At 45.0% G+C, this 16,575-nt stretch overlaps 1 protein-coding gene across 1 annotated transcript in view; it reads right to left on the minus strand.

Moving 5' to 3' along the window:
* The window catches only part of LOC137570395 (FHF complex subunit HOOK-interacting protein 1A-like), a 285,196-nt gene that overhangs the window by 21,675 nt on the left and 246,946 nt on the right, over positions 1–16,575 (minus strand). The window contains exon 10 of the mRNA XM_068279077.1: positions 11,751–11,892. Coding sequence (XP_068135178.1) covers positions 11,751–11,892 — 142 coding nt within the window. The remainder of the gene's footprint in view (positions 1–11,750; positions 11,893–16,575) is intronic.

A 16,575-nucleotide genomic window follows, 5' to 3' on the forward strand; every position in this document is an offset into this window, starting at 1 on the left:
TCGCCTGCACTGCGTTCAGCCTGCCCCACCGCAGTGACAGAAATTTTTTTTTCTGATCACTGCAAAAAACACTGTGGCACTGTAAACATCAGTTTTGATTTTTTTTTAATCTAAACTCAGTGACCACAGCTTTCTACCTCTCAAGTACTCCCTTTCGCTAGGTAGGTGCTCTTTTCCTGGGTAGTCTCAGAGGAATACCTCCTAAATTTAGCAGGCCACCATGGCAAAAAAGAGGTTTTCCAATGAAGACATCTACAGGTACATGGACCAGTCGGATGAGGATGATTGGGTCGACTTATTCGACGAATCTTCGGGTTCAGAGTACGATCCTGTAGACAGCAGTGGCTCTCTGACCGATAGTTCCGATGACGAGGTTGAGGTCCCGGCTAGAGCCAGGCGTACCACACCCCATGTCACTGGACTGCAGGTGGCGGAAGATCAGTCTCAAGGGCAGCAGAGTGGCGCTGATCTGATTTTTCTTGGTGAGGCATGCACCAGCAGCGCAGCATCTCCTGGACCTATCAACACCACTACTTCCGTAGAAGACCCTGATGAAGTGGCGAACACCTGGAAGTAGAAACTGGTTCGGTGGTACGTGAATTAAGATCCGATCCGCAGCCACCAAGTAGACGGGCCCGTACTCCCATTGGTTTTCCAGAGGTGCTGGCAAACCCTGATTGGCATTCCCCTGATCCCGCCGCACCCATACTGCCCCCTTTCACCGCCCAGTCTGGAGTCCAGGTGGAGACAGTTGAACTAGGATCGGCCCTAGACTTTTTTGAACTGTTCCTCACCCAGGATCTCCTTGACTTAATTGTGGCTGAGACCAACATATATGCCACACAATTTATAACTGCCCATCTGAAAAGCTGCCACGCCCAGCCTTTTCGGTGGAAACCACTCCAAGTTTCCGAACTTAAAATTTTTTTGGGCCTTCTCCTCAACATGGGTATTACCAAAAAAAATGTATTGCGCTCTTATTGGTCTACACGCCAAATACATAACATGCCCGTGTTCTCTGCTGCCATGTCCAGGACGCGATTTGAGATCATCCTGCGCTTCCTGCATTTCAATGACAACGACACCTGTCATGAAAGAGACCACCCAGCTTATGACCGGCTCCACAAAATTCGGCCCCTCATAGACCACCTGTCATCCACATTTGCAGATGCTTATACCCCTGAACAGAACATCTGTGTAGACGAGTCCCTCGTACATTTTACCGGGCGCCTTGGCATCAAACAATACATCCCAAGCAAGCGCGCCCGGTATGGGGTGAAACTGTATAAGCTCTGTGATAGGGCCACAGGCTATACATCTCGTTTTAGGGTCTATGAGGGAAAAGACTCAAAATTGGAGCCGGTCGGATGTCCTGACTACCTGGGGAGCAGTGGAAAGATTGTGTGGGACTTGGTGTCACCCTTGTTCCAGAAGGGTTACCATCTTTATGTGGACAACTTTTACACAAGTGTGGCCCTCTTTCAGCACTTAAAGTTAGAAGGAATCCGATGCTGTGGCACCGTGCGGCCTAGTCGCCGGGGCTTCCCCCAACGGCTCGTTAACACCAGACTTCAACGGGGGGAGAGGGCTGCCTTGTGTACCGATGACTTGCTCTCGGTGAAATGGAAGGACAAGAGGGACGTTTACCTTCTGTCTACCATTCACACAGACACGACAGTACAAATTACACGGGCAACAGAGGTCATTGAAAAGCCCCTCGCCGTCCACAGCTATAATGCCAACATGGGAGGGGTGGACTTCAATGACCAGATGTTAGGGCCCTATTTAATTTCCCGGAAAACCAGACGCTGGTATAAGAAAGTGTCTGTGTATTTAATTCAATTGGCGATGTACAACAGCTTTGTTCTCTACAGTAAGGCTGGGAGAACTGGATCTTTCCTTCAATTCCAGGAAGAGATCGTTTCGGCACTCCTCTATCCAGAAGGTGCCAGAGCCCAACCCCCAAATGCAACTAGCCGGCTGCATGGAAGGCATTATGCCTACCTGATTCCCAGTACCCCAACTCAACGCAACCCCAGAAAAAGATGTCGTGTCTGCAGCAAGGCTGGAATAAGGCGTGACACCCCTGTTTACTGTCCCGGCTGTCCTGACCAGCCTGGCCTATGCCTAGGGGAGTGTTCTGAGAGGTACCACGAGAAGGCACACTTTTAGAACCTAGGGAACTACAGACACAGCAGTAGGCACACAAGGGTCTCTCAGTGCTATTTCACACTGGCGCGATGCGTTAGGGCAAATTGCCTAGCAAAAGTTACACTTTGCGGTCCCCCCCTACGCCGGAAGTGCTTGACTTAACGCTAGTGCATGCCTACGTTACTGCGTGGCTTCTGCGGCAATTTGGGTCGGCCCGGAAGTCATGTTAGTCTACGGCGACGCAGTTAATTACTAGGCCGAATGCTACTCTTGTGGTATTCCCTGAAGATCTATTTTGGGCGAGACGGTGCGGCGGGCTCGACCGACCGGATAGGCCAGTATGCAGTGTGAACCCAAACATCAGGTTTTGAGAGATCCAAATACACTGGCCTGCCAGAAACCTCTCCTTTCACTTGGGACAGAATGCATAATGTACTTCGCCACATATCTGTGCGATTTGCACTTTGCACATTGACCCATGGGGAGGAGAAGTTTATCCCCAGCTCGCAGGTAAAAAAAACAAAAACAAAAAAAAACAGGTGAGCAAAAAAGTTAATATTTGGTTACCAATGTTATTGTTTGGTTTGAACATATTTAATAAAGTTTAAAAAGTTAATGATATTAAAGTGCTTTGCTGCTTGCTTGCTTTTTTTTTTTTTCTTTTTCTTCTTCTCTCTTTTTTTCCAACCGACCAATCAGCTGCAGCACTGATGATGCATCCTGACAGAAGCATTGCGCTTCTGTCAGGTTACACAAAATCGGTGCATGCAGCGCTGTAGGACGAGATTTCTCCTCCACAGTAAAAAAGATACGTTTGCCGAGGCATATGGGCCAAGGTGTGGTGTTGGGGTTCATATGCTTTTGGCAAGCACTTTGTATCAAAAAAGAACTCAAGCAATGATTTCTCCATTCACATCGATCAATGTGGATGAATAAATCAGGATTGCCTGGGCATACGAGCTGGTGGGTTTGGATTTTTGGGGTGGCAGCTCCTATGTCCAGGCGGACACCTTCCCCTCCTTTTTGTTTTGTTTTTTCGTTTTTCTTCTCTCTTTTCTCTATCCAGACCGACCGACCGACCGACCAATCAGCTGCAGCACTGATGGTGCATCCTGACAGAAGCATTGCGCTTCTGTCAGGTTACACAAAATCAGTGCATGCAGCGCTGTAGGACGAGATTTCTCGTCCACAGTAAAAAAGATACGTTTGCCGAGGCATATGGGCCAAGGTGTGGTGTTGGGGTTCATATGCTTTGGCAAGCACTTTGTATCAAAAAAGAACTCAAGCAATGATTTCTCCATTCACATCGATCAATGTGGATGAATAAATCAGGATTGCCTGGGCATACGAGCTGGTGGGTTTGGATTTTTGGGGTGGCAGCTCCTATGTCCAGGCGGACACCTTCCCCTCCTTTTTGTTTTGTTTTTTCGTTTTTCTTCTCTCTTTTTTCTATCCAGACCGACCGACCGATCAATCAATCAGCTGCAGCACTGATGGTGCATCCTGACAGAACATTGCGCGTCTGTCAGGTTACACAAAATCGGTGCATGCAGCGTTGTAGGACGAGATTTCTCCTCCACAGTAAAAAAGATACGTTTGCCGAGGCATATGGGCCGAGGAGCGGTGTTGGGGTTCATATGCTTTGGCAAGCACTTTGTATCAAAAAAGAACTCAAGCAATGATTTCTCCATTCACATCGATCGATGTGGATGAATAAATCAGGTTTGCCTGGGCATACGAGCTGGTGGGTTTGGATTTTTGGGGTGGCAGCTCCTATGTCCCTCTTTCTTTTCTTTTTGTTTCAAATTTTTTGGCAGATATTTGTTCATCCACATTGATTGATGTGAATGAAGGGATGTTTGCCGTTAATTTTTCCTTTCAGCCCAGAATGCACTACCTGTATGCCCAATATAAGGAGTATAGCAGAAATACTGGCCATACATGTAATGATTGCAGAGGCCCTAAAATGCCAGGACAGACCCCACGAATGACCCCATTTTGGAAAGAGGACACCCCAAAGTATTCCGTGAGGTGCATGGTGAGTTCATAGAAGATTTTGTTTTTTGTCACAAGTTAGCATAAATTGTTGTTTTTTTGTTTTTTTCACAAAGTATCCTTTTCAGCTAACTTGTGACAAATTTTTTTTTTTTTTATAAACTCACCATGCCCCTCATGGAATACTTTGTGGTGTCTTATTTTTAAAATGGGGTCATTTGTGGGGTTTGTTAACTGTCCTGTCATGTGGGCGGGGGGGGCTAAATTGTGAGCACCCCTGTAAAGCCCAAAGGTAGTCATTGCACGTTGGGCCCCTTAGCGCAGTTAGGCTGCAAAAAAGTGCCACACGTGCTATCACCGTACCCGGGAGAAGTAGACCAATGTGTTTTAGGGTGTATTTTTACACATACCCATGATGGGTAGAAGAAATCACTCTGTAAATGACATTTTTTTTATTTTTTTACACACAATTGTCCATTTACAGAGATATTTCTCCCACCCAATATGGGTATGTGTAAAAATACACCCCAAAACACATTGTACTACTTCTCCCGAGTACGGCAATACCACATGTGTGGCACTTTTTTGCACCCTAACTGCGCTAAGGGGCCCAGAGTCCAATGAGTACCGTTAGCATTTCACAGGTCATTTTGAGAAATTTGGTTTCAAGACTACTCCTCACGGTTTAGGGCCCCTAAAATGCCAGAGCAGTATAGGAACCCCACAAATGACCCCATTTTAGAAAGAAGACACCCCAAGGTATTCCGTTAGGAGTATGGTGAGTTCATAGAAGATTTTACTTTTTGTCACAAGTTAGCGGAAAATGATTTTTATTGGTTTTTTTTACCAAGTGTCATTTTCCGCTAACTTGTGACAAAAAATAAAATCTTCTATGAACTCACCATACTCCTAACGGAATACCTTGGGATGTCCTCTTTGTAAAATGGGGTCATTTGTGGGGTTCCTATGCTGCTCTGGCATTTTAGGGGCCCTAAACCGTGAGGAGTAGTCTTGAAACCAAATTTCTCAAAATGACCTGTGAAATCATAAAGGTACTCAGTGGACTCTGGGCCCCTTAGCGCAGTTAGGGTGCAAAAAAGTGCCACACATGTGGTATCGCCGTACTCGGGAGAAGTAGTACAATGTGTTTTGGGGTGTATTTTTACACATACCCATATTGGGTGGGAGAAATATCTCTGTAAATGACAATTTTTTGATTTCTTTACACACAATTGTCCATTTACAGAGATATTTCTCCCACCCAATATGGGTATGTGTAAAAATACACCCCAAAACACATTGTACTACTTCTCCTGAGTACGGCGAAACCACGTGTGGCACTTTTTTGCACCCTAACTGCGCTAAGGGGCCCAGAGTCGACTGAGTACCTTTATGATTTCACAGGTCATTTTGAGAAATTTGGTTTCAAGACTACTCCTCACGGTTTAGGGCCCCTAAAATGCCAGAGCAGTATAGGAACCCCACAAATGACCCCATTTTACAAAGAGGACATCCCAAGGTATTCCGTTAGGAGTATGGTGAGTTCATAGAAGATTTTATTTTTTGTCACAAGTTAGCGGAAAATGACACTTGGTAAAAAAAACCAATAAAAATCATTTTCCGCTAACTTGTGACAAAAAGTAAAATCTTCTATGAACTCACCATACTCCTAATTGAGTACCTTGGGGTGTCTTCTTTCTAAAATGGGGTCATTTGTGGGGTTCCTATACTGCCCTGGGATTTTAGGGGCCCTAAACCGTGAGGAGTAGTCTTGAATCCAAATTTCTCAAAATGACCTGTGAAATCCTAAAGGTACTCATTGGACTTTGGGCCCCTTAGCGCAGTTAGGGTGCAAAAAAGTGCCACACATGTGGTATCGCCATACTCGGGAGAAGTAGTACAATGTGTTTTGGGGTGTATTTTTATACATACCCATGCTGAGTGGGAGAAATAACTCTGTAAATGTACAATTGTGTGTAAAAAAAATCAAAAAATTGTCATTTACAGAGATATTTCTCCCACCCAGCATGGGTATGTGTAAAAATACACCCCAAAACACATTGTACTACTTCTCCCGAGTATGGCGATACCATATGTGTGACACTTTTTTGTAGCCAAACTGCGCTAAGGGGCCCACAGTGCAATGACTACCTTTAGGCTTTACAGGGGTGCTTACAATTCCGCACCCCCCAAAATGCCAGGACAGTAAACACACCCCATAAATGACCCCATTTTGAAAAATAGACACTTCAAGGTATTCATTGAGGGGCATGTTGAGTCCATGGCAGATTTCATTTTTTTTGTTACAAGTTAGCAGAAATGGAAACCTTTTTTTTTTTTTTTTTTTTGTGACAAACTGTCATTTTCCGCTAACTTGTGACAAAAAATAAAATCTTCTATGAACTCACCATGCCTCTTAGTGAGTACTTTGGGATGTCTTCTTTCCAAAATGGGGTTATTTGTGGGGTATTTATACTATCCTGGAATTCTAGCACCTCATGAAACATGACAGGTAGTCAGGAAAGTCAGAGATGCTTAAAAATGGGAAAATTCACTTTTGGCACCATAGTTTGTAAACGCTATAACTTTTTCCCAAACCAATAAATATACACTAAATGGGTTTTTTTTTATCAAAAACATGTTTGTCCACATTTTTCGCGCTACATGTATACAGAAATTTTACTTTATTTGAAAAATGTCAGCACAGAAAGTTAAAAAAATCATTTTTTTGCCAAAATTCATGTCTTTTTTGATGAATATAATAAAAACTAAAACTCGCAGCAGCAATCAAATAGCATCAAAAGAAAGCTGTATTAGTGAGAAGAAAAGGAGCCAAAATTCATTTAGGTGGTAGGTTGTATGACCGAGCAATAAACCGTTAAAGCTGCAGTGGTCTGAATGGAAAAAACAGCGCTGGTCCTTAAAGGAAAGGTTCAGGGAAACCTGTAAAAAAATAAAAATCCCTATCCACTTACCTGGGGCTTCCTCCAGCCCGTGGCAGGCAGGAGGTGCCTTCGCCGCCGCTCCAGAGGCTTCCGGTCGTCTTCGGTGGCCGACCCGACCTGGCCAGGCCGGCTGCCAGGTCGGGCTCTTCTGCGCTCCAAGGACGGGCTCTTCTGCGTCCCACGCGGGCGCGCTGACGTCATCGGACGTCCTCCGGGCTGTACTGCGCATGCGCAGAACTACTGCGCCTGCGCAGTACAGCCCGGAGGACGGCCGATGACGTCAGCGCGCCCGCGTGGGACGCAGAAGAGCCCGTCCTTGGAGCGCAGAAGAGCTCGACCTGGCAGCCGGCCTGGCCAGGTCGGGTCGGCCACCGAAGACGACCGGAAGCCTCTGGAGCGGCGGCGAGGGCACCTCCTGCCTGCCACGGGCTGGAGGAAGCCCCAGGTAAGTGGATAGGGATTTTTATTTTTTTACAGGTTTCCCTGAACCTTTCCTTTAAGGGGGGGGGGTAAAGGCTGAGTCCTCAAGTGGTTAATTATCATCTATACAATATCACACTATTGTGCTCTTGGTGTCCCCCCTCCCTTTACCACATGCTGTGGCTGACCCAATCCGACCAGCATGAACACTTAATCAACAGCACTTTTCTTTCACAGCATCTGTAATGCAGCAGCACCTTGGACTCAAATAAACACCAACATAGCGTAATACTGTTTATTCCAAGTAAAAAAAGTTTAAAATTGCACTCACAATTTTCCAAGTAAAAATGTGCATATCAATAAAATCCTCATGGCCTGGCGTCTCCTTCCGTGTGTGAGCTCTGCCCAACTAGTTTCATCAGTGATGACTCATCAGGGGCATGGCCTCACAACGGAGGAGACGCTGTATATATACGATTGTCTTCATACATCCTACGTGTCAAGGTGCCGCCCAGCAGCTTACATCAGCGGGGCGCAATATGCCATTCCTACCTCTCATAGTCCACCCCTTCTCATTAACATACAACTCATCCCATCCTTTCCATAATTTGTCAACAAATGTTTCAATGTGGGTTACGCATGCGCATCATTCTATTCCGCAGTGTGCGCGGACGGAACTGTGCTACAGCCAGCCAGTATGGCTCCACCCACCCCTTTCTTCCCCATGTGGGTTACGCGTGCGCATCTTTCTATTCCGCATCGTACACAGACGTAACTATGCTTCAGACAGCCAGTATAGCCCCACCCACCCCTTACTTCTCAACCACTTGGATGGTAACTACCGACGCCATTCCGTATCATCTGGGATCACCCCCCTAGTAGCCGCCCTAGCAACCCACCACAACGCATACTTGCATGAGTCTAACTCTTAGGTGCTGGGTCACGCTAGTTATACTGTGTGAAGTGCACTTCTGGGTGATAAGTTGCAAACGTACTACGCCATAGAGTCTTGTTTTTCTCCTCTTGTATGCACGACTGGAAGCTGACTGGAGACATAGGAGGATCGTATTCATCTGACAGGCTGGGCCACACGTGCTGATTGCCAACTGTCGTGATTGGCATTTCGATCTGGTGAGCACATTTATAACCTCCATGAGGATGATATCTGCTGGTGGAAAAACTTTCTCCCCCATATTGTGAACATTAATATTTGGGTCCTGAGAACTAGGACATTTGCATATACTTTATTTATGTGTTATTTTGGTCTAGGAGGCTTGATTCTCCACAATAACACTGGACTCTGGTAGTTGGATATTACGAGTTGTGGATTGGTTTTAACTTGAATATGTGCAAGGAGAGTATATATATATATATATATATATATATATATATATATATATATATATATATATATATATATATTTATGTATGTTAATTCTCAGCTTGTGCACTGTTAAGGAGAGTTTTTATTAATTTTCGCAATTCTCTAGTTTTGAGGTCCCTTTTGAACCAACTCACCCTATAAACGGGAAGTTGATTCGAGGTGACCCATTTGGGTGAGTTGCAGGTAAGACCTGCTGAGCGCTAATATCATCACAATATAAGGAATCTTTGCATAAGGGTCTACACCCCTGTCGATTGAAGCGCACCAGGCATTCAGGGTTGGTAATTATTTGAGTACCTGAGGAGCGCACTAGTCATCCCAATTCTACGCTGTGATAGAGTTTGCTGTTAAATGTCTCATTGTGTATGGACACCTTTCAGTGCCTGATTAATGTGATCAATTGTAGATACTTCTCAATGCGCATATGCATAGAGCAATGCGTGGCAAGAACACGTGGGAAAGGGTCCATGAGAATTTTTACTGTTGGTAGTTGTCCCTTTGCTAGCATTCAGCTCATATCAGCACCACTGTAAAACGATCTTTAACTTTTCCAAGCTGAGATGGACAGTGTGACCGGATACTTGCATCACGTTACTCATGATGTAACCCAGGATTTACTGAATAGTCAGCACTAGTGATACACACATATAACGACACATAAAAAAAAGACATAAATTGTTATGAATCTCAGCATTTCTGCTTTGTTCTAAAATATTATTTACAGCCTTAACCACTTCTATACCAAGACATTTTGTGCTGATCGGTGCTGCGTGGGCTCTCCAGCCCGCAGCACCGATCAGCTAGCAGCCAGGCCGATCAGACTTCCCCCCTTTTTTCCCCACTAGGGGGATGTCCTGCTGGGGGGGTCTGATCGCCGCCGGCTGCTTGCGCTTGCGGGGGGGGGCTCTTCAAAGCCCCCCTCCGCAGCGCTTTCTGGCCTCCTTCTCCTTCCCTCCCTCTCCCTCCCCCTGTGAGCGGCGCAGGACGGATTTCCGTCCTGCGCCTGATGGGATAGGCTTTAGCCTATCAGATGCCGGCGATCCCCGGCCAATCAGAGGCCGGGGATCGCCGATCTCCTCTACGGCGCTGCTGCGCAGCAGCGCCGTATACATGTAAACACCGGGGAAGATCTTCCCCGTGTGTTTACATTTACCCTGCGAGCCGCCGATCGGCTCGCAGGGTGTTCACGGAGACACCCTCCGTGAACTGACATGGAACGGCCGCTCATACGAGGGGGCGTTTCAATGGAATAAACTTCAGGGGCGTATATATACGCACCGAGAATCCGGAAGTGGTTAAACCTACTACCACAAAAACAAATTGTACCAGAACAGCATTCAAACAGTTAAACACAGCACTTTGTTCTTCAGTGGAAAGCTCCTTGCTTCAATGTGCAGCTTCAGGCCGCACCCGAAGATGTGATAACATTATCTTTTGTTTGCATTCCTTTGTCAGATACTTTGACACCCAGCTATATTTGTCATTCAAACCTGATGTCACAGACCCTACTCCACAAATAAACGCATGCTTAGCTGAGCTTCAGGAGTGGATGTATAATAATTGGCTAAAACTTAATGCTGACAAAACTGAGGTTCTTGTTATCGAGGGCCAGGGCTCAACAGCAAAGCAGCTCCAGTCTCAACCAACACCGCTAAGGATAGGGAGCTCAGACCTGAACAACTCAGACTGTGTGCGCAGCCTGGGAGTACTGATTGATGGGAAATTAAGCTTCAGGAATCAAATCTCAGCTGTTGTGAAACATTCCTTCTTTCACCTAAGGAATATTGCAAGGATTAAACACCTAATTCCTTCAGAGGATCTTCCAACCCTAGTTCATGCCTTCGTCACATCAAGGTTAGACTACTGCAACGTCCTCTACACAGGCCTGCATAAGAAAGACTTACGCCGCCTGCAATTAGTACAGAATGCCGCCGCAAGGCTGTTAACGAGCCAACCCCGCCATTGCCACATAACACCAACCCTGAGCTCACTCCAATGGCTACCGATAAAATGGAGAATTCTGTTTAAGATTGGCTTACTGACATTCAAATCCTTGCACAATCTGGGCCCTGGATACCTGAAGGACTTGTTGCAACTACATCACACCCCCCACAATCTTAGATCAAAAGGACGTAACACCTTGGTCACCCCTAGAGTCCACCTCAAAACCTTTGGAGACAGAGCCTTTTGTCATGCTGCCCCTACACTTTGGAACTCCCTGCCACACCCAATCAGGACAGCCCCATCGCTGGAAGCATTTAAGTCTAAACTGAAAACCTACCTTTTCAGTCTGGCATTCATGAACATCTGACTATCTCCTCTGTAACACAACCCAGCCTGAAACCCTGTATTAATCTGAGACACAGCTATGCGCTTTGAGTCCTATGGGAGAAAAGCGCTTTACAAATGTTATTGTATTGTATTATTATTTAGTAAACATTAGCAAGGTGCTGAAACTGAGCTCTCTCTGCTTCTTGTATGTGTGCAGATGAGAAGTGATCACTAGATAGATGTTAATATATAAATACACCAGCTATGCAATAAAATGCAATGGAAGCTTTCAGAACAGATAAAATGTACTTTGGGACCTTGCAATTTGTAAACAGACAATATTACTTTTGCACAAAACCACATATTTTTCGGGAGTTTCCGGGCTATTTTAGACATTCATAACTGACTTCAAAATCTATTTTAAATATCAAATTACAAAACGACTTGTGTGGTGGTCCTTTTTTTTTTTTTTCAAACAAAAGTGTGATTTCACATTAAACTTTGAGCAGCAGAAAAGATTTTAGTGAAAGGACAGGAAGACAGACAGGAAAAAGCTGTGCTTGATGTGAGGACACATGCAGTACCTTTGGTTAATAGGTCTGTGGGTTCATGACTGGGAGAGTCCATGCGAGCCAGCAAGTACTGTTGAGCTTCTCCAAGTAACACGGGGAAATTTTGCTCTGCTGTGGCAAATTGTTCAATTTTATGTTTGACAGAGGCCAGAACCTGCAAACGAAGAGGGAAAAATAGATGTCATTTATGATTTTTCTGGCCGAAATTACTTTTCTCTTCAGATGCTTATAACTGGGGTTGAGCTGATTTCATGAGGTGATGAATGAGAGATTTTGCAACAAATAGCCTTGAAGTCCCAGAAGAGAGTGAAGCCAGAGTAGCTGAGGAAGCGCGTGTCTCTGTCATGATGAAGTCTGTAATATAACTGGCAGCTCACTTGACGTTCCAAGAGCTGCAGCTAAATGATCATTTGAATTCTGCTCTCCATTTCCTGCAAAAGCTGCTCCAAATACAAGTTTATGGCACAGTGCCAGGATACATTGGGGGATTTTGCCATCTTACAGTAATACTGTACAAGATTTATTTCTCAATGCTTTTTTTCAGGTCTTATGAAAGAGGTGGAAAGCCAGCAGAAAAATGGTATTATCTGATGTTTATTCCACCTATATGTTCATTATACAGTGTCGGTCAGTGTAAAAATGACATAGACTTCAGGGCCTGAAATTGCTGTACATCACGTATATGGCAAAGATTGCTTTTATAACTGCATGACTGACAGAAGCGATTACTTATTTCACTGCTGCTTTGATTAACTTTCACCGTCAAGACCATAGAAATAATCAATCATAATTAAATGAAAATAAAAACACTCCAAAGCCAAGCTTTCCCGCTAGTCAGTTAAAGGCTTATTCATAAGGACTTGCCGTTTGCTGTAACCCACAGGTTCCGACCCTAATCTTTCTTCTTTTTTTCACAACAATGAAAGAAGATAAATTGTTGCTGATCGGACTGTGCAGATAATTATGCAGTGCCATGCTGAGCAAACCCAACAAGAATGCACTTCAAGCAAACCTATGGGCATCTAATGTCTGACTACCCTGTAACAGTTACTAATTTTGACAAAAATAGTTAAAGAGACTCTGAAGTGAGTTTAAAATCTTGTTTTTACCTTTTATTTATGTGCAGCATCATGTCCCGGGCTGAAACGCCACATCCCCGCAGCAGGACAAGGGTTTTATACCCAGAAATCACAGGGCAAGAATCTATGACTTTCCTGGTTGTGGATTGTGCTGCCCAGGAAGGCAAAGCTTTTAAGCTGCAACTCTGCCTCCATTAGCATCAATCAGCACTGATCTCCGCCTCTCCCCCGCCCCTCTCAGTGAAAGAAGACTGAGAGGGGCGGGGAGAGGCAGCGGTCAGCAGGGATCGACGCGCTTAGAGGCAGAGATTACTGCAGAAAGCTCTGCCTCTTTCAGGAAGCGCTCCCCGATTTCAGCCCTGGCGATTTGGGGGGTATAAAACCCTCGTCCTGCCGCTGGGTTTGGCGGTTTAGCCCTGGACATAATGCTGTACATAAATAAAAGGTAAAAGCAAGATTTTGATCTCACTTCGGACTATCTTTAGGCCACACCTTCTTCATGAGAACTACATGAAAGAATTTAAGCTGGAAAGAAATACAAATTTATTTTACAATGAAAAAGTTCATATATGATTTTTTTCAGAAAATAATTAGTATTACCTGACCTACAGCATAGCAGATGCAGCAATGTGAATGGTGTGACTTCCTGTCCTGCAGCATGGCAAATACAGCAATGTGAAAGGTGTGACTTTCTGTCCTGCAGCATGGCAGATGCAGCAATGTGAAAGGTGTGAGTTTCTGTTATGCAGCATGGCAGATGCAGCAATGTGAAAGGTGTGAGTTTCTGTTATGCAGCATGGCAGATGCAGCAATGTGAAAGGTGTGAGTTTCTGTTATGCAGCATGGCAGATGCAGAAATGTGAAAGGTGTGACTTCCTGTCCTGCAGCATAGCAAATGCAGCAATGTGAAAGGTGTGACTTCCTGTCCTGCAGCATGGCAGATGCAGCAATATAAAAAATAGTTAAAGAGACTCTGAAGTGAGTTTAAAATCTTGTTTTTACCTTTTATTTATGTGCAGCATCATGTCCCGGGCTGAAACGCCACATCCCCGCAGCAGGACAAGGGTTTTATACCCAGAAATCACAGGGCAAGAATCTATGACTTTCCTGGTTGTGGATTGTGCTGCCCAGGAAGGCAAAGCTTTTAAGCTGCAACTCTGCCTCCATTAGCATCAATCAGCACTGATTTCCGCCTCTCCCCCGCCCCTCTCAGTGAAAGAAGACTGAGAGGGGCGGGGAGAGGCAGCAGTCAGCAGGGATCGACGCGCTTAGAGGCAGAGATTACTGCAGAAAGCTCTGCCTCTTTCAGGAAGCGCTCCCCGATTTCAGCCCTGGCGATTTGGGGGGTATAAAACCCTCGTCCTGCCGCTGGGTTTGGCGGTTTAGCCCTGGACATAATGCTGTACATAAATAAAAGGTAAAAGCAAGATTTTGATCTCACTTCGGACTATCTTTAGGCCACACCTTCTTCATGAGAACTACATGAAAGAATTTAAGCTGGAAAGAAATACAAATTTATTTTACAATGAAAAAGTTCATATATGATTTTTTTCAGAAAATAATTAGTATTACCTGACCTACAGCATAGCAGATGCAGCAATGTGAATGGTGTGACTTCCTGTCCTGCAGCATGGCAAATACAGCAATGTGAAAGGTGTGACTTCCTGTCCTGCAGCATGGCAGATGCAGCAATGTGAAAGGTGTGAGTTTCTGTTATGCAGCATGGCAGATGCAGCAATGTGAAAGGTGTGAGTTTCTGTTATGCAGCATGGCAGATGCAGAAATGTGAAAGGTGTGACTTCCTGTCCTGCAGCATGGCAGATGCAGCAATGTGAAAGGTGTGACTTCCTGTCCTGCAGCATGGCAGATGCAGCAATATGAAAAGTGTGACTTCCTGTTCTATTCTGATGTGTTAGACAGAGTTATGGGTGTAGAAAGCCCAGTTCACTCCAGATCACGCAAGGGCTCATTCACATCAATACACCATACAATCAGTTATTTCATTAGTTTATTTTCGCCTCGGTGTCCTTTAATGTTTAAATCTCTGGCAACAAAAGTGAGTAAATCCCTAAGGGAAGAATGTTGCAATTCAACCCAGTAAGATATTTTACCTCCCCCGGTCATGTTACTCATTAGTGTTACAAGGTCACAGGTGTGAATGGGGAGCAGGTGTGTTAAATTTGGTGTTATCACTCTCACACACTCTGGTCACTGGAAGTTCAGCATGCCATCTATTGGCAGAGAACTCTCTGGTGATCTTAACCTGTAGCGGACCGCATCACGGCGATGGGCGTAGCCCCAGGACCGCCTAACGCCGATCAGCATAAAGTCCTGGGGTGTTGCAGTGCGTGCGCATCTCCTGCTTGGCTAGCGGAGCCTTCAGTCTCCGAGCGGCAATCGCCGCTCAGGAGACTGTTAGACGGCGAAACCGCCGGCAGCAGCGCTGTACTGTACCTCTTGAGGCGCAGAGGTGATCGGCTGAAGCCTATGACAAAAATGAAAAACAAGTGTCAAACTGCGCTAAATCAAGTGGCAATTTTAATGATGACCACTGATGACCACTGTTTGGATTGCAATCCGCCCGACACTGCGATACCATCCAGCAGTCTGTCAAGTCTCTCCCACCCAGCTGCCGGCCGGGGCGAGTGGGATTGAGCGGCTCCCCACAGAACCTTCAACCTTCTATCCAGTGTCATCAGAGGAGCGTGAGTACACTAATCTACTCCTCGCAGTGGCTCACTTAAAGCCGTATCATTAATCTGCAAGTACATGCAACATAGGATTAAATTCCACTAGCCATTTTTGCAGTTGGATTATTTTTGCCTGCCATTTGGAAATTATTAAAGCTTCATTGCTTATTAAATGAGACAGCACAATATTATACCTATTACCTAATGAGCATTTTAACACCTTCCTACATCACTGGGTGTTTTCACTCCATACTAGAGGATACATATTGATTATGCTACAAGGAGTATTTTATCCCAATATCCTGGACTTTTTATAAGATTTTCTGTGTGCATACATTTTTATGGTAATACTATTAAATTGTATGAAAAATGTTTTTATGTCCAAACAGTGGTCATCATTAAAATTGCCACTTGATTTAGCGCAGTCTGACACTTGTTTTTCATTTTTTTCTTATAATTGGGGACCTAGGATTCCCTAAGATCAGACTCAGCAGCAGTTCACATTGGCACATTACTTTAATTTTTTAGTATGAAGCCTATGACAGCTGATCATGGGGATTGGCTGGCGGGGGGAGGGAGGGAGGAAGGAAGGGGGGTATACAATAGTTTTAACAAAACACACTATTTTTATTAAAAAAACACAAATAAACAAAAACAAAAAAAACAAACAAACAAATATTGGGGGGGGGGGGGGGGGAGGGATCAGACCAAACCAACCGAGAGCTCTGTTTGTGGGGGTAAAAGGGGGGGGGGGGGGGAAATCACTTGTGTGCTGTGTCATGTGGCCCTGCAGCTTGGCCTTAAAGCTGCAGTGGCCAATTTAATGAAAAATGGCCTGGTCTTTAGGGGGGTTTAACACTGCGGTCCTCAAGAGGTTAAAGAAAACAGAATTGCTGCTCTACATAAAAATGGCCTAGGCTAAAGGAAGATTGCCAACACTCTGAAACTGAGCTGCAGCATGGTAGCCAAGACCATACAGTAGTTTGAAAGGACAAGTTCCACTCAACCTTGTAATAGTCGACCAAAGAAGTTGAGTGCATGTGCTCAATTTCAAATCCAGAGGTTGTC

Source organism: Hyperolius riggenbachi, chromosome 1 (assembly GCF_040937935.1).
Source record: "Hyperolius riggenbachi isolate aHypRig1 chromosome 1, aHypRig1.pri, whole genome shotgun sequence".
NCBI classification, from domain to species: Eukaryota; Metazoa; Chordata; class Amphibia; order Anura; family Hyperoliidae; genus Hyperolius; species Hyperolius riggenbachi.